Source organism: Chaetodon trifascialis, chromosome 7, assembly GCF_039877785.1.
Source record: "Chaetodon trifascialis isolate fChaTrf1 chromosome 7, fChaTrf1.hap1, whole genome shotgun sequence".
Taxonomy (NCBI): domain Eukaryota; kingdom Metazoa; phylum Chordata; class Actinopteri; order Chaetodontiformes; family Chaetodontidae; genus Chaetodon; species Chaetodon trifascialis.
The window spans coordinates 14,444,112-14,467,254 of record NC_092062.1 but is presented as its reverse complement, the minus strand read 5'-3'; the positions used below and the strand labels follow the sequence as shown (position 1 = coordinate 14,467,254).

The 23,143-nt window shown below is 40.8% G+C and overlaps 1 protein-coding gene across 1 annotated transcript in view; it reads left to right on the top strand.

Annotated features, from left to right (window-relative positions):
* The window catches only part of LOC139334060 (transmembrane protein 65-like), a 36,896-nt gene extending 17,450 nt beyond the window's left edge, over window positions 1-19,446 (top strand). Inside the window, exons 4-8 of the mRNA XM_070966801.1 lie at window positions 1,003-1,070; window positions 2,454-2,508; window positions 7,635-7,677; window positions 14,789-14,894; window positions 15,486-19,446. Of these exons, the coding sequence (XP_070822902.1) occupies window positions 1,003-1,070; window positions 2,454-2,508; window positions 7,635-7,677; window positions 14,789-14,894; window positions 15,486-15,635 (422 nt within the window). The 3' untranslated portion in view covers window positions 15,636-19,446. The remainder of the gene's footprint in view (window positions 1-1,002; window positions 1,071-2,453; window positions 2,509-7,634; window positions 7,678-14,788; window positions 14,895-15,485) is intronic.
* The last annotated feature ends 3,697 nt before the right edge of the window (window positions 19,447-23,143 follow it).

Here is a 23,143-nt window from a genome sequence, read left to right as displayed (position 1 = left end):
TGCATTGTATTTCTTTTCTAAACACACAACACACACACACAGGGACTCTCTTTATGCAGCTAATGCATTACTGTATGCAGACGTAGTTCCATTCTGATGCTTGGTATTGATAGCACTGTTTCCACTAAAGGTCAAAGTTAAGCCTTCTTTAATATTCTCAGATGAAATCCATTCCAGTTCAGGAAAATGCTTCGTTGTTTTACCTGTGAGGTGGCCAGTTGTACCAATAGCCCTGACTGTGCTACAGAAATAAGATTTACTTACCTGCTGAATTATGGCACTTTTAGTATGGTAATATAGTATGCATTACATTTTCCTGCATGATACTGATGGATAATTGACTAATGACTATTGCTGCTGTAACACTTCAGATATCTTCATGTGAGAGCAGTTTCAGTCTTATATTGCCTCACACTTTCATGTACCTTGTTTTATATGTCATATAATTGAGCCCTCAAGCTTATGAAATTGGAAAATATGTTCCGTATCTTGTGGTCTTGCCAGCAAAGCATGTACCAATATAAGACATTGGCACAACTCTCCATAAAAGAAGGCATTAAAAGCATCATAAAATATGAACTGCTGCTTAACATAGCGACCATTGATGGTTCCAATCAATGTAATCTTGAGTTTTGCCTCAGATGTTTATCGACTAATGTTTCAAAGCGATTCTTTCTGGGAGTTCATTTAACGTCACTTGTTGCATTAAGAAGATGCATTTAACTCAAATCTGCACATTTAGTACATTTGAGGCTTCCAAAATTTAATCTGTTATTGCAACATATAAAAAAAGTATGAAACAATCATAAATAACAAGAGTTATGGTCTTCAGTTCATGTCAAACAGCTGCTCCACAGAATTCAAGTATTTTATCTTCTTGTATCTCCGTGTCTGCAGGCTCAGTCGTGTCTAATGGTTTATTTTTTACTGCAGACTCAAACATGACCTGCGTACTTCCTGTTTATGTCGCCTGTTGATGATATATTGTTTGTTATTTTACAGTTCTACTGCACAATGCACTCCCTTTTGTTGGCTTTGGATTCCTGGACAACTGCATCATGATTGTTGCTGTAAGTCTGTCAGCCTCATGAGGCTCAGTGGGCTTAAAGATTTACTCAGTCATATGTCCACAGGAGAACTTGCGTATAAAGAATATGTTATACAGTAGGAAGCATTAGAGAGAAGCCTGGACAGAGAGCGGGAGAAATAAAGCTTTTATGTTTGGTGCATTTGTCTCTCAGTAGATTTCCTGTTTGCTCTCAGTCACTGTTTCTCAGAGTCCTTCCTCCTCTTTGTCTTTGAACATCCCATACAAGTTTTAGTCATTCGCCTGCCACAAGCTCTCTGCTCATTATTTAGTCTTTGTGAAGTTGATCAAATAATGAAATCTAAACCCTGTGGAGCAGAATGAATTTATTGTCTTAAGTCAAAGTTTGCTTGCACAGAGGGGGTGTTCTATTACAGTGATATGATGAATTCTTAAGGGGGGTTCTACAAGGAGATGAGAAGACAAGTAGTGACAAATGTATACAAGAGAAACAAACAAAAGAGATTAAACCTAAACAGAACATAATGAAATGGTGTAGCTTTGCCCCAAAACCAATGTACTGTAACATGAGAAGAAGAAGGAGATATTACACAAAGCAGACTCTGAAAAAGTCATCACACTCTGGGGCTGGATGCACCCTGTCTGTGAAAAGTTTAAGTAAGTTACTATAAAGATCTGCCTACGTCTTTCAGTCCAGACTGTGAGACACACTAATACACCCTGTCTGAAGATGCACTAAAGCAGGAAACAGTAAACTGAGAGGCTGCAAGCTTTTGGAAAATCTTAAAAAGCAAGCAGACTTTGGTTGGAAGCTGCCATTGGCCATTTTGTTAAATATTCTGCTGTTGCATTATAAATAAGACCTTTAAGCGAAACAGTAAACAGGGGAGAGACCTTTAGTCAATGTAATGAGGCTTTAAAACAGAGTAATTTGTCATTACAAGAGATTAAAGCATCCTGACATCACAGAGTGGGCGCTGTAGCAAAGTGGGAGGTGAAGGAGTGGTAGCTACAGCCATCCTCATTGGCTGTTTTGTCATGTGTTTGTAGTAAAGTACTTAAAAACTGGATAAGGTTACATATTACGTTACTATGGCTGATTTCCCATCTCCCCTCACTGCTGTACTCCCTGTCTTTCCCTCTTATCAAGAAGTATAACAGCAGCTACATAACGCCACCTATTGGCCTGGAACAGAACTAACTTTCAGAGCACAACACTGTCATTTATAGTCCAGAATTAACCCTTTATGACGACGCAGAGGGGATGCGATGTTAGCCATCATGTCTGCATTTCACTCAGAATATCATGAACAGGTACATGTCATAGCCGTACTTCAGCTTGCTCTGATGGTTTGCATTACAGAATGATATGATGTGTGTGTGTGCATGTGTGCGTGTTTTGCAGGGCACGCAGATTGAGTTATCCATCGGCGTGATCCTCGGCATTTCAACTATGGCTGGTAAGAGAAGCTCATGATCCTAATGTAACTTGATATCTAAGAAGAAATGTTTATCCTTTTAATTGAGATCAGTGAGGTCAGTGAATCCATCACACTGGGCATGTGTGTCTGAGGCAGACGCGCTGTTGAGTGCTTTGGTTTTTAGTTATTTTATAGTCCTTTAAAGCCATGAATGGTTTTCATGATGTAAACACTGTTTAGGTTTTTAATAATGTGAAATGTGATTGAGGATTGTAATGGTGCATGCACAGCAAGAGAAGCATCCCTGTTGCTTTGCTGCAAAATAAAATTTGATCCTTCCCTCTAGTAAAAACACTGTAATCTGTAAACAGCATGATTGCATTTGTGAAATTATCATTACGCAGACCAGTCAGTGTCTCTCGACCCTCTTCCCGTCTCCAGTGTTATCTCACTTTCTTGCCTCATTATGAGACGGTGACTTCTGTTGACGCTGTAATGGAAGATGCCACCTCCTATTTCACTTTGAAGAGTTGGGAGTCCACTGTGATTTGGTGTGCCATCACTCTAACAGTAGACAAGGTTTGTTGAGGAAAATGTATCGTAAGCAACGATACTGGAAATCAAATACTGGAAGTAGCTGCAGTAACAGCCACTTCGCTCAGAGGCACATTTGCATGTTACTTGTGTTCGGTGTATTTGCTCGAGATACTGAGGTTATCATGTTACACGACACTGAGTGTGAATGCAGCACACTGATGATAGCCTCAGCTGTGCTGCAAGGTGAAGCATGAAGTCTGTCAATATTTACATATTTAATAGTGGTAAAAACATGAAGAACTGATGTATAATTGTGTCTTCCGGCTAATCGCCACCATCTCTCAGTCAGTATTGAAATGAATTATGCATTAAACCAGAGTATTTCATCCCGCTCCATCTCAGTCCCTTTACTTTGCTGTAAAAATTCCATTTTACAGTTTTAAGAGCAGCTGGTGCTTCTACTCCACCTGACGCTGAAGTCTTCCATTCCTCTTCTGATGGTTTTGTTCCTGCTGGTGGTGCTAGCAGTGTTTTTTTGTTTGTTTGGGGCTTTTAAAGATCAAACAGACTCAGTAAAGTGATCTGTCACTCAAAGGAGGCAAAGCAGATGCTGTAACAGAGCAGAGGAGGCGGAGGCCTGTAGCTGTTCTTATTCTGCTCCAAGGCGAGCTGCAGAGATGTAGGAAACTTGACCAGTGCGGACTAAAGCAAGGAGAGGTGGATCTCTCAGGGGTATGCTGCAGAGAGGAGGCATCTGAATCGTCGCGTAATATATTAAACAAGCTTTTCATTTGATCCTGCTTTTGTAGATTTACATTTCAAACCAGCTTTTCAATTTTGAAATATTCAGTTTCTTCCATAACTTGGATGATTGGGAGTTTGATTAAGCCACAGGAGCGATTTCAGGCCTGGTGGGATTTATAGACAAGAGGCTTATCAGGCTGCACACTCAGACAGAAAAAGTAGAATGTGTTTGGCTGATAGTAGTTTGACAGGCGGAGCCTCTTATCTCTGAGTGGCATAAAGAGATTTTTCAATTCCAGGTCTGAAAGTGAGCCCCAGCTGCAGAAATCCCCCGTTAATTAGAAATTTGAGAAAAAAAATGATATTAAAAATGCATGAAACTACCACACAGCCACTGATAAAAACATGAAGAGCTTCTGCTCTTTCCTCAAGCACAGCCTCAACCCAGCTTCTATCAGTCAGACTCTGTTTTCACAGCCGTAGTATTGTCTCTCATTCCTGTGACACTGGGGACATTTGGAGGTCTGCAAATCAAGAGGCTGCAGCTATCTAGCGTGGTCCAGAGTGATTTAGCACTCGTGTCAAGTCTGAAGTCAAGACCCCCAATCACACGTTTTCTAGGAGGGAAAACGAGGCTCGCCTGGCTCCATGAAAATGGAGGCTGCAACGTTAGAAAAGGCTCTTCCACTGATTTGGGCCAATTACGTGATTTAAACAGAGGTAATGATGTGGAAAAACTCCAAATTGGATTAAATCCATTAAAAATTACAACTAAGATGATTAACTCTCAGAATCCCCCTGCTCTGCCGACACTTGCCGTCAAATCTCAGCTTCCACACTCACCCGCCTGAAGCCACTGTGCAGTTACGTGTTGTGTGCTTTTTTATGTGTTATTGTTGCAGTAGAACACCTGCAGGTACAGAAAGGTGATGCTCATAAGCAACCTCACATTTCTTAGTCTGTGAACATTATGACCCACAGCTGCTTAGTGAGCCTTGCAGACAAAAACAAGAGACATCAAGTCCCCCCCTCCACCACCACCGCCACCATTTGTTATTTTGCATTGTTTCACAGACCATTTATCGACCAATAGACGCGCAGACACAACCACAAGTGTGGAAAGTTTTCGAAAGTTCCTGTGAAAGTATCCACTATAACTAAAGCAAAATTAACAGAAGAACAGGGAAGGGAGCTGAAATATTTCTGCATTGGCTAAATGGTCTGATATTAGTTTATTTTTACCCTGAAGGGAAAATCCACCCAAAGAAATATAAAAACTGTCTCTTTCACTTCAGCCCAGACCCAGTTTAGTCATCCTTTACCTGTCTTCCTTTAGTTTATCTAATGAATGAGAGTGGTGGATGAAGGCTTATATTACTCGCAGCACATTGTGAAACCTTCTGTTACATGGTAATAATGTATATCTATGTATATCACCTCAGAATCACTGTTGTTGCATGAGTGTGATTGCACCTCACCGGCCTGTGGAGGTGGACTGAATCAGGTGCAGCGCAGCGAGAGGCAGAGACAGCAGTGAGTTAAAGGCAGCTGCCCTTGGCTTGTCATTACAGCTGCCTCTTCAGGGGTTTGCACTGAGGTATGATGTATAATGACAGCACATTAGCTTGTTACTGCATGTAATCTTAACTCTGTAACCTTCTTTGTTCTACTTCAAACAAACTTCCATCACTACCAGGAGACAGTGACCCAGAACAGACACAACAACAAATGGAAAAGCAAAGTTTACTTGAAGTTTCATGGAAATGAAAGTATTACTTATTTATTACTTAAAGTACATTTCAAGTGCGTGTGTGTCATATTGAGGACACACTGTGTAAAATTAGATGTGATAGCTCTTAAGTATCATCCTCTAAATTTTAGAGAGACTATAAAGGAAGAAATGTGTCAAAGCTAACTATGAAAATATGCATTTTAGTGTCTGTTGCAGCCAGACAGTTATTTTTTCAGCCAGAAATACTGCTACTGTCGTGCAACATTTGCAGACAAATTGCAAACAAATGATTTGTCTTCTGTCCCTGGTGTGAGCAATAAAGTCTGCCACAAGACAGATAAAACACTGCTCAGGTTTTTAATAATGATCCATCAGAGGAAGTCCTCACAGTGAAAGGCATTTCACTAAAGAATGAAGTCCTTTAATCATCATAGAGCGAACAATAGAATATGAGCTGGACTTCATCTTCAGTCCCACATAAATCACATTGTTCTCTCTTCAGACAGACCGTGTTTCGCAGTTATTCGGTCACACTTGGATCCTGCCCAGTGCAAACCTCCTGAACAACCTCCTCATTTAGCACAAATCTACTGTGTGTGTTTTGGCACTGAGTGATTGGCCAAGAATTAGGAACTAGCACCGTTTCCAAAGAGCTTCTCTCAGAGCAGCAAGCTAACATGCTCATTTCGAGCCAAACACAGACAGACGAGCAGCTTATTAACATTGATCTTTTGTTCCAGCAGGCGGGCGAATCTCTCTTCAGAGAGGTCACGCTCACAGGCCTGCTGAGACACAGTAAACAACACCTTCCCAAATCCCGCCACACACAGACTCCTCTAATTACACTGCGACTCTTTAAAGGTCTTATCTGAATTCCTCTGTGCTTATTAATGTGGGTGCAGGTCCCGTGGGTGTTTTCTTCAGATGTACGGTGACAGATTGTCAGCAGACAGAAGTCTCATTTGGGTACATTATGCTCTATGTTACCGTCAACCTTGTTGCGACAGTAGCCGAAAGTCATTTGGAATGAAGCACTTAAGACCTCCTGGTAGAGTTGGATGGGGATTGTACCTTAGCAGAGATGGCACTGCTGCTTTGTTTCTGTTCCCCTGAGGGAGGGTATCTGGGCCACTGCAGCGGCTGCAGCGATACCCTGAACTCAGGGTCATGGACAACAGAGAGAACAGCACAGTAGAGACTTAATCCTGTCTTTTAAAAGCCACTACTGCAGTAACGTATAGGCAACAGAGCGAGCCTTGGATATATTCAGTGATAATGACACACACGTCTGCTCCTTTGCTGTTGTTTCATTAGTCATGTCAACGTACCCTCATCCTCTTCTCCGTGGGCGCCCCGTGAAGTGCTGCTCTGCTTTATTCATGTGAAGTTATTATCATGTGAAGCTATTAGGCTCAGGGAGCAAGTCAACAGCCCTGTGGGCTTCAGCAGTGCTTCTGCCTTCTTAATGAGGCCAGAGTACATTGTGGTTGTCCATCATATCCTGTGCAACATGGTTACAAAAAAAAAAAAAAAAGCCATAGAAGGTTATTGTGAAAAATCATTCACTGACCCATGTTTACTCTTTTATATGTAGAAATGATTCTGGGGGCTTTATGGTTAACTATGAGGCTAAATATTGTGCTTGCTGGTCAAACATGCTGCTTCTTGCTCAGCTCCTCTGCACTGCAAGTGGCCACTCAGGTAACATTTAGTGTCGTTTGATCCAGTACCAAAGGGAAGCAGAGGAAGGTATGTGGAGATTATCGCAGGACTTGTCTTCAATTACAGATTCATGCTTTAATAAAGTTGTGTTCCTGTAGTCTGAAGAGGGCACAGGAGATTTCAGGGGACATCATCACCGCCAGTAATTCTGATGTACTTAAACAACGCTGCAGCCGCACTCTGTCCTCCAGAATTTGTACATTTCATGAAGCTCAACAGTTGTTGTTAATGAGGGAAATGAATTTAGCAACCTGTCCGTATGGATGGCGCACTTTCTGCTGGCAGCTACATGCCTCTGAGTGTTCGACAGAAAAGTGTTTGACATGATGAAAAACATTCTGTGTGTTGTGCCTTTTGGCTGTCCTCGCAAACCTCTATTTCCCAACTCATTTTGAAATCGTGTCACTTTCTCTCCTCACATTTTCTGCAGCTGCTGCCCTTGGCAACCTGGTGTCTGATCTGGCAGGACTAGGGTAAGAAAAGTCACACATGCACACACACAAACTCACAAACTCACAAACAAGAATGCAGGAGCAGGAAACTTAAAGTTTCTGCAAATCATGGCACATTGTGGGAGGACGGATTCAAATGGTTCAGCTGAAATGATGATCATGATGATGACAAACTGGCAAAGCAGTGCAGTGTTTTTTTCCACCCAAGTATGCATGAATTATGATTTACAAAGTACTTTTTTGAGGGATATTATCAGTGAAGAGGTTAACCATGCTGCTCCACTCCCATTAATAAATACTAAGTCATTATGTTGCTTAGTATTAAACAGAATTATTGATTATGAGAAAAATGTCTGAATTGGTTATTGCCATTTTGTTCCTCGTTTGCTTGATCGTGCAGAGATCACATTGGGTTTTGTTGTACTGGGAGCTGGGAAGATTTTATGCAACATTATTTATTCATGGTGTGGAAGCGGCCCATGTCTGATCGGTGTGGTCAGGCACATGTTGTCAGCCTGTAATGTATTGACATACATTTGGGGTTTGTACAACAATTTGTTTTTTTGCATAACTATGCACATATACATTTCTGGTAATGTGAAAAATATTCAACCTCCTAGAATTTCCCCATTAAAATAAATCTGGATTCACGTGTATTGTTTTGAGTTGTGTCTTGAATACAACGCACATTTACATAGAGACTAGTGTCTTTCTCCCTTCCTCTAAAATGATGTGTGTTTTACACATAAGCATGAATCAGAGCATGAACTGCAGCAGTGTGCAGCATGAGATCAGGTTTGATCAGAAGCTTAGTGATACAGGAGAGGTTTTCAGCATGAATGTGTCTTGAATCCTTTCAAATGTTTGCAATGTGTCATGGGTTCAGTCAGCTGCTTCATGACTCTTATGCACCTCAGAGCCTCCTGGTGGCCACTGGGACCACAATCAGCTTCCCCTCCTGCTTCATGTGCTTAACCAACCGTAGCGCTTACAGTCAGAGAAGACGCCTCCACCCATGTGCCACCAGCAGCCTCCTGGCTGTGTTTCAGTGGCTATCAGTGATATAATTGATTCTAACTCTTTCTCTTTTGAATACAGAGAGTCAGCAGAACCAGCAAGGCAACACAAACAGGCAGAAAGACAGTTATAGAGACTGTGCTGGTGCCTTTGCTGCGTTTTAGTGTGATGGATTAGCTAAGATGTTCTGGCTCTTGAAAGTGCTCTCAGTAGACACACACACCGGCAAAACTGTGTGTGTGCGTCTGTGTTTGCCACTCAATCATAAATGGAAAGCAGAGCCTTTGTGGCGCATTTTGTCAAGGTGAGACTCGATGAGAGCAGACAAGATTTTTTCTCATTTTGATAGATTCATAGCAGCGAGTGTGAAGGCTGTGTGTCTGCCACACAGTCTCAGTGGAGCTCCTCCAGGTGTCCTTCACTGCAACATTTGCATTGCAGCTTTTGTTCATTTTAAAGTGCGCACCTATAAAATGCCATGTTTTAGATGACACTGGGAGTCGGGCACTTTAGTAGCAGTTGAGAGCTGAGGAGGAGGCGCTGCAGACTTTCTGCACATGTTGTGGGTAAACTCTGACCTGAAGCTGACAGATGAGGAGGCCCCAGATGCCTCTTTACTGCAGACTTGTTGCAGTTTTGGTGGTTAGCTTGCTCAGATCCACTCCGCCCTATCTGCAAATGAACCACATGAATAGTCTTTTTGGACCTTACTACACCAAGTTAGAGACAGTTGCATGTCAAAACACTTTCTTATCCCTGTGCCCTTATGTTTTACGAGACAAAACTAACTTTTATTGTTGAACAACAGCCCAAAATCTAAAGAGAATCTATGTATACTTTGCTGTTCTCAACCAAGTGTCTTTGCTAAGAGCAAAATTAGAAATACCTGAATTGTGAGTCTGTCCTTGTATGCATGAATTTGCATATTTTGTGGGTTGTTTCCTGTTGTCGGCTTGGATTAGGTTCTCACTTTGAACAAACTGCACTGCAGTTCACTTGGAACTGGATCAAGATGCCCATCGCCAGAGTGCAATGTGTCCAATTAGGATTGTTCTCATGTGCCTGAATGAGCCAAATTAAAAGCTCTAGAGGCTGATTAAAATGCTGCTAATCGTTTGGTTTGCATTTGCTGGAAACAGTCAGAGATTGTGTCTGTTTGTCTGTCTGAACTTTCATTTTGCTTTCATTCAGTCAGAAACTGTGAACCTTTGTGATACACAAACCCTCCAGTACAGGTAGCACTGTTGTATATTTAGATGACACCGGGTGGATCACACTTTACACAAATATCTTCTGATTGTTTTTGAATTGTTCTAGATAATTTCATGTCATTTTCACCTGTCTAGTAAGAGTTGATATGAACAGACAGGAAACACAGCGGTGTGAGCAGGGGCCATGAGGTCCATGTGCATGTTAGCCCTCTGATCCACAAGACCTCCCTGTCATAGTCAAAGCCACCGCTTTCTCTTTCAAAGTGTGATTTTTCTCAGTCACGTAATCGAAAGGCACAAATAGATGTAGCTGTCACGACAGGATGTTCATCAAGAGTATGTTTGGTCAATATTGTAGTGATTACTTCGCAGTGATTGTTTGCAAATCCGCCCACTCAACGTCTGTTTTCCTCGAGCAAGAGACAGAGACTGAGCTCTGCTGCTGTGACTCCCTGCTCCCGTATGAAATATGTGTGTGTGTGTGTGTGTGTGTGTGTGTGTGTGTGTGTGTGTGTGTGTGTGTGTGTGTGTGTGTGTGTGTGTGTGTTGTGGGCCTATGGTGAGCAAGCTGTGCTGCTATATCCACATATGTGTTTGTGTGTGTCCATTTTTAATGTTGAGTGAATGTGTAGGGGTGTGTGTGCGTGTGTTTTGACAGATTTAGGAAGCCAGCATATCCTCGTTGAAGTCCATACTTCAGCTTGTAAATCATGCTGACCGTTCAGCCAGTCGTTACTGATGCTCCTGCGCTGCTTCGTCTCAGCCGCTGTCCTTATGGCCACAATGCATCAGTGGCTTTCTGGGGCAGACATGGCGCCCACTAAAGCATTGTTGCATCCATCTGAGTTGGGAAAAACAGGACAACAACTCCCAGAATCACATTAGTCTGCTCCAGGGAATAAAAAATGGGGGCCCAACTTTGATTCCCAGCCTCCTCCTCAACTCTTCATGTCATCTCTCTAAACCTTATACCTCTAAACTAGTGCATGCTGGGTAACTTGGAGCATATTCCACACCCTTGTAGAGTATTATAAAATGAGCATGAAGGCAACGAATGAATCGTGGCTGATTGATGGGTAAATTTCTCTGCTTTTTTTCCACATAAATGTAATGGTTTGATACCTTATTGTTCCCGTGGGGGAAAATCTAGTTTTGCTTGCTCTCCTCTAAAGAGGTTTACAGCAAAGTATCTGCTACAGACCAGAAGGCATTCAGTGTTTTGCTCAGTAGGGCTAATGTGTGTTTAAATTGTGGCATAACCCTAGTTTATCCTTTCGAAGGAGGATTTGTATGATGATGCTCCAACACTCTAACCACCTATTTTGAAGCACACCATCAACTATAGCCCATTCATCATCGCTCCTCATAGTTTATCTTTCTCTTCGAGTTTGATTCACGTCCCTGCCAATGGCACCGCTGCTGTCTGCATCCAACACTGCTCCAGATATCACCACTAATACAAACAGCAGCTGTGCCATTTAACTGTTTGAGTGCAGCGAAGCAGAGCAGTTTGTCGTTGCCCACATTTAAGGAAATGCTTTGAGAGCAGATTCAGTTGTTCTCCCAGAAAAAAGTTTAGTTTCAGTGTTTATTGCTTATGGTGCAGCCAGGTTGAGTCTCAGTGTGCTGTAGCTGACGCTGCTTTCAGTGAATTTCATCATTTCAGTGTTTTGAATACTGCAGGTATTTTGTTCTCTGATGCCGTCCTGATTTCTTCTGCTGTTGCAAGTATGTGAAATACATGGGCTGGACTTGACTCAAACGCTGTCGCAGGGTTTACCGGACTGAAGTTTTGAAGTGTGAGAGTCAGAGCAGAATACAAATAGAAGACATATATAGATTTTTCTGACCATGAAACTAGAGAATCGATTCCTGCCCCCGTTGTCGTGATATGTGTAATTATTGTCATCACGATCCATTTGTATTTATAGCTTAACAGTCCATCAGCTATGTTGATTAAAAAAAAATCCTATTTCTGCGCTACTGTGATGAAACAGTACTGACATACACCTGCTACACAGGTGCAGCTCAACACACACACACACACACACACACACACACACACACACACACACACACACACACACACACACACACACACACACACACACACAGCAGCTTCCTCTCCTTGTCTCTGTATCTTTCTCTGAAATATTCTACCTGCTACTTATCGCTCCCCTGACTCGACGGCTCCAGCTGCAGCTTATTTGTGTGCGCAGTGAACTGAGGATCCATTAGTGCCGGTGCCTGAACCAGACCTGGGTCCAAATACTGACTTAAATTTCTATTCTCGCACCGGAGCTGCTTCACCTGCACTGTACGTTTTGTGCTCCAGCAGCCTCAGGCGCATGACAGTAAAGTACAGCAGCTCTCCAAAGATTTACATTTTCAGTTAGTATTTTGCTCATTACAACCCCTGATTCCAAAAAAAAGTTGGGTGAAATGTAAATAAGTATATGAGTATATGTCAAACAGGACACATCACATCGACCACATCATATGTCCTTGTCATTGCTTTTGTTTTACACAGCATGTTATTGCATTGTGTGCGCATTTGTGTATATTAGCAAGGCTGGTTTATGAAGTGGGCAAAGTGTCCAAGTGTAAACCCTCAGCCGTCCTCTGTCTTATTATGGAACCAGGATTATCTGACTCTAGCTTTTCCAACAGGAACATTATACTCTGTTGTTTCTTTTCCTCTCTCGCATTGTTTTTCATGTTGACATAAAACATGTCACCTTTATCCTCACGGAGGGCACTATTGGCCATTTCCTCCCTCTCTGTTCAGTAGGTTATCAGTGCACTATAGAAAGTCTATAGATTACCTTTAAACAGTCTCCACATCAGGCCGATGTCTCACTTTCTGGATGCAAGTGATAGAAGATTTCCCCCAAACTACAAACTGTTAATGAAGAACATCTGCATCATATATATATATATACATATACTTTATCTATATTTGGTGTTGTCATAGTTGACTATTCAATAATACTCACATCAGACAAAACTTACAACTTGAACTGACATGAACAATAATGGAGGATTGATGACTTTCTAATGTTACTTCATTACTCGTGAAAACTGTTCTTTATCTGCCCTTGTTCTGCCATCTGTGTAACACACTGAGGAGTGCTCCGAATGATTTCATTCACACACACTGGAGGCTCTCTGACATCTGACGTCCTGCTGGGTGCATGACAGATGGCAGCAAGAGAGAACAGATTGGAACATTCATCTACTGATTTATTTTGTTTTTTGCTGTTATTGATTACTTAACTTGTGTAGTTTGCTTTGCTGAGTGTTGTCATGTGGGTGATTTGAGGCCTCATGCTGAACTGAGTGTGTGTAGCACATTTATTTTAATGATTTATTTCCCTAAGTCATTGTAGCCGTGTTAACAGGATGTTCATGATATTTCCTTTGACTTTTTTCATCATATTATAATAAAATCTTAAGCTTAGATCTTAGGGCTTAAAAGGTGCAATATGTAAGATGTGGCTGAAATTTTAGTTCAAAATATTCAATTCAGTGTTCATCAGGAACTCTGGTTTGGTCAAAATAAACCTTTAATTTACTGAATTAGATGTGAAAGTGTTCTGGCTCTGCACGCTTCTGATGCCTGACCTTCTTCTCGCTGCTTTCCTGGTTCACTCCTCTCCTGTCCCGGCCCGTCGTGTCTTCATCATCCCCTCAGAGTTAGACTCCTGGTTGGAGCTGCTGTAAATCACTCAGTACTGTATTTCCTGTCATGTGACTGGCCTTCATTGGTCAGAGGGTGTGTTCGGTCTCAGTCCAGCCGTCAGACGGCTGTCCAACACAAGCATACAAATCCAATAAGGAGCAGGCAGAGATCCAACATCCAATTAACAGGCAAAAGGTCAAACAGTGAGGAGGGAGGGGAAGTCCAGGCAACCGCAGAGCACATGAGGGAAGTGAGAACAGGTGTGTGATTGGGAGATACAGAAAGAAAAAGGGCCAGGGAAAACAGGAATATGGCTAAAGAGAAGAAAGGGAGACGGACTGTGACAGGACCGATAGCTGCACAGCTGACTGAGCTACCTAGCTAACGACAGCTCGAAGCCACAGTCAAAGACAACTACAACAAAGAGCAGCAGTTAGCTGTTACTCAGGTGACATGTTGCTTTGTATTTCTTTGGAGCAACGTTCAACAGGTGGCCAGTTTTTCCACATTGCACCTTTAGGAATGTTCTCCTGAACACATTCACTCACATACTGAGACTTTTCTGTCTCTAACTGATTTACATGTCCCTGTTATTGTCCCTCTGCTTTGCTTGAACAGGTTGTCCATCTTGTGAAAAGTCAAAATAAAAGGATTCAGTTGTACACTTGAGAAAGTGAAAGGATAGATGATCATTCTCAGTGAGTTCATTTATCAGAGCACCTGAATGGCTCACTGATTAGAGCAATTCATTCATTTAAATCAAGGCAATATCTGCTGGGCAATATATATCTTCTTACCCGGCAGTTTTTATGAGAGAGCATTTCACTTGTTTCAAACTATTTTGTCCATGACTATCTTTTAACTTCTTACTGAGATTTTGTTCCTGGTTCTGAGGAACTTCATGCTTGAAAGTAGAATTTCCAGAATTCTAAAGCTGATCTGATCGACACGAGTACAAAACTGCTTTGTCAGATCAGAATTTTGTTGTATCTGGTGCCTGCTTGTTTTTAGTCTGTCTGCATCAAGTTTAAGAGGGGATGGGTTCTTTGAGACTCGCTAAGTGAAATTTCCCTGTTCTCTTAGCACATAATGTTGCTTATATTAAGCAATAATTCCTCCATTTCACTGCTTTTTTCTTGTTTTTGCAGTGTTGCTTCAGCTCACTTTTACAGCTCCGTTCTCTCTCTGCGTCCGCTTTCTCTCTGTCTGTTCATCTCTTCAGGCTGGCAGGATATGTGGAGGCCCTGGCGTCTCGGCTGGGAATGCAGATTCCTGACTTGAGCCCAAAACAGGCTGACATGTGGCAGACCAGAGTCAGCTCTCACTCGGTTGGTATCGTCATAAAACCAACAAACATTAACCGCGACACTGCTTTCTAACTGTGTCTGTCACTCTTCCAGTATAAGCACGTCTGTGCTTGTGTGTGTGTGTGTGTGTGTGTGTGTGTGTGTGTGTGTGTGTGTGTGTGTGTGTGTGTGTGTGTGTGTGTGTGTGTGAAAATACTGACAAAAGCCTATCAAACGGACAAACACTCGACATAAACCCAGAGTGATATTAATGAATCTGCTTGTTGTGTAATGCCTCACAAACACCAGGGCAGGCGACAGAGACACAAGGCTCTCTGATGTCCCTTTTCTTTCACTTGTTCATTGTGTGAGAAAATTAGACCTGAATGATTTTAATATGCAGTGACTGCTGAAGTGTGTAATGTAATTAACTTAAATTAGGTTGAGTGATTAGTCTGGCTCTAAAAGCTGATTGCAGAAGGTCATGGCACTCGTTCCGGCAGGTCGCAGAACGCTTGTTTTATTTTCATGTATGATTTTTGTTTCAGAGATTATTTTAATATATACAGAAAAGATGGAACGGGAACTCAGTGCCTCACATCAGCCTCTCCTAATCTGTCTTCGTGTGTGCAGGGTAAAGCCATCGGTGTTGGCATCGGCTGTATCCTCGGCATGTTTCCTCTTCTGTTCTTCAAGGACGACGAGGAGAAGAAAGAAGGCCAGACGGAGGCGAAGGAGAAAACACAACCACCACCTGCTCCAACAGAGAGCAGCAAAAACTGAGACTGTCCACTCGCTGGAGACAAATACTATTTGGAATCCATTAGAATACTTTAAACTGGAGCTGATTGGCTGTGTCTGGTGGACTGGAGTGTATGGCACTGTCACTGAACCCCATACAGTCTAATCACCGGGTACTTAACTTTGCAAGGCCCAGTCAAACTATCAAAGGTATTCTGAAGAGGATTTTAGATATTATTTGACTGTAGACTTTGAACTAAAGCACAGAGACCTGAGCTGTCTCTTGACGAGAGACGGTTGATTTATTGGACTGCTGCTACTCCAATTGTTGCACTGTAACCTCACCATGTTTTGACTGATCGACACGGGCTGAAACTCATTTATCTAAAACACACTGCAGTGACCTTGTTTTCTGCTCTGCTCTGAGTCTGTTGAGTATATAAACCTCTGACACGGGCTGGTCAACTAAAAGTACTTTATCATTTGAGGGCTCACTGAAGTATCACAACAAACTTTGGAACCAATGCAAGAAAAAAAACACTTTCAGAGCTCATTCAGAAAAAAAAAATCTGGAAAATATCTTTCATGACATTTTGACATTGAGGGTTTTCCTGAATATTGTCAGAAGAGGCTTGATTCAGCAGTGTTGAAAGCTATGCTTTGAAGAACATTCTGTGTTTCCTAATTATTTCTGCGGGTGATGAATCAAGGAAAGAGGGTCACTAGTGCATATGAAGATGCTCCCTTCCATAACGAGTCCATAATTCGTCAGTTTTGGAAGCATCTCTGTGTTTTTTGAAGATGGAAAAGTCTTAAAAAGTCCTGGCTCTGCCTCATTCACACCATCACAACCAGGCGGCTTCTTTTAGTGCAGCTGGTTTACCTGCTGCTTCTTTAGATTTTCATGTTTTCTGTTGCTGATGAACTTTATGATATTGTATGCTTTGTGATAATCACTCAAAGCAGTGACATGCACAAAACATCTCCCAGCACACAGTTCATCTCCTCCATTTCTGCATTAACCGAGCTGCAGCTGAACTCTGACACACATCTTTGATGAATGGTGGGACAGCACCCGGCCTCTAGTCCAGTTTCTGTGGACCAGCAGATTCAATTTGGAGTCACACTAGATGAGATGATTGTTACCCTGTATCCATTCAGTGAAAACACTCTGTTTGTTAATGCTTTTTAACAACTCTAATCCTTTCCAAAACCTATGGATATATCATATTGTCTGTGCTCTACTGCCCTCCACTGGCTGACACTCAGACAGTTGTCAGTTTCTTTCAGTTTAGATCAGTTTACACCTGCCACACACTCACAGTTATAAATCATCACCTGTTTAGTATTCAGACTCTTATTAGCTGCTAAGCTTCTCTGGCTTTAATCATCACTGTGTGGTTGTTGTTCTTAATTAGTGCTCTTATTTTGAAATGCAAAGTAGGTCATCAGCACTATCTGCCAGCCAGGAAACACAAAGGCAGACAGGATACATTTACGAGTCGTAATTCAACTGTTACTGATTTCCTAGTTTATCTTTTGAAGAGTTCTGGGTGTCACCTGCTCGGCACAGGCTGCTCGTCCCATCAGGAGAACTAAGGACTGTTTGTTTATGGCGTCGAATCTGTTAAGAAGTTGCAATGAAAGGAAGCAGCCACGTGTCACTGAATGGGTTTTCCTTGCAGAAAATGTATTTATTTTTGTTACAATATTCATACTTGCATTTGTGCACGTTCCCATTGTATATTCTCTATCACCAAGGACAATGTTAAAGAGTAGAAGATGCACACAAACACACCCACAGGTGTGACATTCGTCAGCAGGAAGGACCTGTCGCTGTATGTTACAACTAAATTTACTAAAGATGCTCCGAAGACTTATCCTCTGTAAGATTGTTCTAGATATTTAATATGTGGGTAGCAGTGATCATAATACGTGAAAGAATGAAGAAAATGTATAAAAAGTTCAACATATTTATGTAGTTAAGATTTTTGATCTGATTGCTTGATTTCCACCTTGCATGCACCGATAATAAACAAAACCCTATTGTACATGTTGACTTTGTAAAGAATGATAATTAAAAGAAAACTGAGTATGTTCTAAAATGACGTATTGAAGGAGGATCTGAATCACTGCAGCTAACTCAGGCTGGATTAACATGGACAAGATGAGATTTTTGACTATTGTAAAAAAATATATATACATATTTATGGCTGTTTAAACAATAACAAAGCACAAAAAATCTTGTGTTTCTCTTTTCAAACAGCCAGTCATGAACACAGATGGTTGCAAATAAGATTGTTTGTTTTTGTGCAGTCCTGCAGAGGTTTTGCAGATTTGTGACAGATGAACTGGTAAATGCAGTGTAGAGGGTATGAGAAAACTCTGCTTGTTGGGTAAAAAGTGATGATAGTTCCCAGTGATAGCAGCAGTTTGCCTCCTTGCATTGGATCATTCAATTGCCTGTCTCAGTGCTTTAAGAGTGTCTTAAATGCATAGTCAGTCATGGTAGGAGAATATAGTCTGTAACAAAACACTGTCATTTAGGGGCTGTTCTCTCTTTCACGTTGCACTAAACGTATTTGCATTATTGGCAGGAAAGCAAAAGAGAGCTGCAGTTCATGAAAGCTCAGTGATACAACATTATCTTTAATCAATATCGCATTAACTTTGATAAACAGGTGGAATGTTAAATCACAAACGACTAAAAAGCATGTTCAATCAGCCTTTCCTCCTTGATGTGTGAAATACTGTATGTTTCAAGTCTTGGGTGCAAACGTAAGGACCTTATTTTATTTGATATCTGCTGGAGTTTTATTTACTGTGAGCTGGCTGCCTATAATAATTTTGGTTTCATTTTCAGCGTTTGTATGGACTTGCTTTAGTTTCAGGGGATTTGGAAAGCTTTAGTAGTTGGAGATTTGGACACACAGGAGTCATTATCCAGAGATATTTCAGTATACAGGATGTAGACATTTCTGTCCTGCAGTTTATTAAACATGCTCCAGAATTTACAGACCATATCGCCCATCTTATTTTCCACAGTCTGTAACTCCAAAAAAAACTGTCAGTGTTGGAGTTGCATGCTGAAATCTTCTAAAATGAAAGGGACAATTCAGCCATGTTAATGTCCACTATTAAATGGATTACCATGAAATTTTGTACAGACATTCATGGTCCCTGGAGAATGAAGTTTACTGACCTGTTTCCTCCAGTGTCCTTCTTCTAGTGAGGTGTGAGCTGTGTCTCTATTGGTCAAAATTACCTTAGCATTTATAGAGCAATGAATAGCTGCTGTTACATCAAAAACTCTTTTTAATGTAGCCTTCATGAGATTTGAGTTTACCCTCTGTGTCATAACCTGAAAGTGGGACAGTTTTCCATGTAATCCTTCAAAGTCAACTCAAACGTTAAAACATAAAATCCACAAAAATGTGATGAATTATTCATGAATTTTGCAGAACTGTGTCACATGCACACAGCTTTGGTCTATTCTCCGCTACATAGTACAAGAATTTCCCCCGTTTAGCAGTGAGGCTAAATCAGTTTAAAAGCAATGAGACACAATCTGCATAATGTGGGTTAAAAATCTGATTTCTTCCTGTGTTCTTGTGTCTTTGTAGCACTTTCATTTGCAGTATGTTTGACAGAATGGATAACTTTACTTTATGACACAGTTCATGGTGCTAAAAAAAAATCAAATTGCTTTCTGTCAGTGCCGTGCTAAAGCTTGACATTTCCTTTGCTCCACAGAAAACATCCAGTGTGTGCCCTGTACATATGTAAAGAGAACACAAATAAAAATTTACTGAGTCTCAATATAATACAGAGAAAACATGGAGTAGAGAATAGGAGTCTGTTTCTGTGTGATTTTTCTTTGTCAGCTTTGATGAAACTATTATCACCTGGCTGCAAACATCTGGCCTGGTGTGGACTTTCCCAGAAAATTCTGTATGATCATATGCATATGTACTGTAAATATACGGTCAAGGCTGGTGAGATGTTCCACACATCTGTATTCAGTCCATACATAAGTACATACACAGTCCTGACAGAGGTCTCATCAGGCAGATAGAGTGGAAACACCTGTGGGGATGTACTGTAGGCGAGCTTTGATTGATGATTTCACACTAATTTAAGTGTTCTGTTTTACTAAACTAGCTCCTTCTTTACCAGAGGAGAAAACGTTTCTATTACCTGCTGACATGAGTTCACTGAAAGCAGATAAAATGCTGGATCCAACTTTTTTTTTGTGGCTGCCCGCAACTTAACCTCGCTATGTGCTCATTAGCTTCTTAGGTTTAAGATGATGTGAGATCTCCTGCGTGTCAAGACATTCTGATCTCATGAATTATTAGTTTTACTGAAACTGATAAAGACATTATCTGACACTTGTCACAGCAGGCTGACTGTAATCCTGAACAATCATTATATGATGCAGCAGTGAGCTTCTTTGATTATTAGGCTGAGAAAGTACTGAGAGCCAGTAACAATGGTGATAATCTGCTGGAGCTGCATAATGAAATGGGAGATAATGGAAGAGTACTGTGTGAGGGCTCCTCTATGATTATGAATAATAACTGGCATTATAATGTTGGAAATATAATATAATATGATTATATGCATATGGCAGACAATACCTTCTCTTTCATATTAGTCATATTATTATACCATATACTATAATAATACAGTATAGTATACTATTGTTGTAGTTTGACTTATATATAGATACATTAAGTTTGAAATAATATGTCAAATATTTCAGCTACTTTGCCAAGTAATCTACTGAAGTGGACTCCAGCCTTGCAGTGGTTTAAATATATCTCACTGTTGCTTGTTGTCATCTTTGTCCCACCTTCTTCTTTCCCCCTGGTTGTCATTAGCCTGTGAGCTCAGGCAAAACAGCAAGAGCGTGCACACACACACACACACACACACACACACACACACACACACACACACACACACACACACACACACACACACACACACACACACACACACACACACACACACACACACACATTCGTGACACATGGGACAGAAAGGCAGTCACTTTGAGAGTATCATCAGAGATTAAACATCTTGGGGCAGGTGTTGCATAGAGAGGCTTTGAGTGTAACAGATGGAAAACAAATATGACTCACTTACACCTGGAATTATTAAATGGAGCTTTTACTTTTTTTAAAAAAGACACTTGATTTTACTTAAATCTCAATAAAAAAAAAGTTTGTCTTCATCATGGATTATAATTCCTCATTATTTATAATTATATACCCACTGGAAACAAGATGTTTATATCAGACAATTCAAACTCTGACACAAAGGTTTGTTTCACTGAAGCTTTTATTAGTTGCTCAAATGTTCTTATACCACTCACTTCCTCTATACAAACAACACTAAAATGGAGCAATGGGTAATAATCTCCCTCCCTCTCTCTCTCTCTCTCTCTCTCACACACACACACACACACACACACACACACACACACACACACACACACACACACACACACACACACACACACACACACACACACACAGTATATCCGATCACACATACATCAGCAAAAACACATACAAAAATATCTTTATAATCAGTATCAAGTCGTTCAAATAGCTGCTCATTCTAACAACACATTCAAACTGTTTATGTGCCACTCAGTGCTCCTTTCCCCGCACTAAACACGTTAGCAACATTCACACATACGGAAACATGAACATGTTACTGACAAAACAGATTTCAGTTCAGGGCTTTGTCTCACAAAAACAAGTCTATGCTAGAGCAAAGCCATACTTGGGATGAGTGTTTTCACTTTTCAGCACCTCTTGAGTAGTTTGGGGGCAGTCAGCCTCTGACAGGAGCTGTCATGGGGACTAACCGTATTACCATTGGAATTTAGCACCAGCATTTTTATTTATTTATTTTCGTTTTTCAGGTCTAAACATTTATAATTGCAGACAAAAAAAAAAAATAGCTGAGCTTAGTGGTCCCCAGAGCAGTCACTACTGATGCTACAAGAGGTACTACTGTGCAGTTAAACATTAAAACAATCAACAAACAAATTAAATATCCCCATCTCTAGTCCAAATGAGCCAAACGCTACAAGATTTAGTCATAACAAGATTTGTTCTAATTAGCTAAGGGAGAATAGTTAAATATGCACGTTCCCCTTGTCTTCTTAAAATCTTGAATAATTCCCCTACGCTATTATTACTTAATAATTTGTGTTATTCCCGCCCTCTCCTCATGTCAACACTTGTCTGTCAACTGGGTTTCTGTCACAGTTAAGATTATTAGTGTCTATTTTATGTGACACTTTTGTCGTGACAAAAAACATTACATTGTAAATTCTTTTCGATTTTTTTTTTCATGTATAAACAGGCTCTAATCTGTGGCTTTATGTATGAACAACTAGAGGCTTGAGGCCATCTGTAAACTGAGTCTAACACTGTCTACTCTGAGTCTACATATTTTCAGGAATTTGAGATTAAATTCTAAAGCAGGTAATAAAATGAATTAAGATTGTGTCTCCAACATGGTGAAACAGATAAACACACTGTTAATGTGCTCCACACATTAGCCAACCCTCGAAAGGCATTTAAAGGGACAACCTGACATTTTCAGGGTGACGTCATTTTTCTTCACAAGGCATTGTTACCTAACTACTAAAAAATATTCTTGCGTTGCAATTTGTTAGCACTGTTAGCAAACCTTATTCTAACCAGCCCATAAATGTAGCTGAAGGCTAACATGCTAGCATGCAGCAGATAGCACCAGTACCATCCAAGCTACTGTGCCACTTATAAAACTCCCAGTGCTCCCAAACCTCTCAGGAGTGATAACTTCTTGATAATTAAAAATAATAAAATGAATCATTTCATAATGCGAATGCATCTTTTCCTATTCACCATCATTAGCTCATCTCTTATCATAAGCCCTCTGATGCATCAACTTTGATTGTGCAAAAGTAAAAAGCTAGCAAAAAGAAGAAATTGTGAATTTTGGTGTGAAACTGCAGTATCTGTGGAAACATGTGCTTCCTGCTCATGGTGGGTGTGAAGTTGCATTGGGAGATGCTGTAGCGTGACAGTTTCAGTCAGTCCCAGTTGGCTTACCTTCATTACTTAAGTCAGCATGGTGCAGACGTCTCTGTTAAATCAACCTGCAGCAGCTGATAAGTTCTGGTAAATCAACAGTTTTGAAACGTGTTCTTTCTCACAGAGACTCAGAGCAAACGCAGCACCCTGCTCCCACTGAGAAGAAATGCATTTGATTTAAAATGTCCTATTTATGATCATATTTTCCATTCACTCAGTGTGCATCAGTTTGCTCCCAAAAAGAGAAACTTCCACAGCATCTTGTTCAATTACTTGAAACCATGATAATGGCTATCCAGCACCGTTCACATGGTAAATACATTGAGAACGATGTCACCATTAAATTCCCAACTTCTTCAGCACAAACAAAGGCTTCTTGGGGAAAGTCCAACTATGCTCATTAAATAACTGAAAATTGTATGTTTGTTCTCTCAACTCTTAATCAGTGTG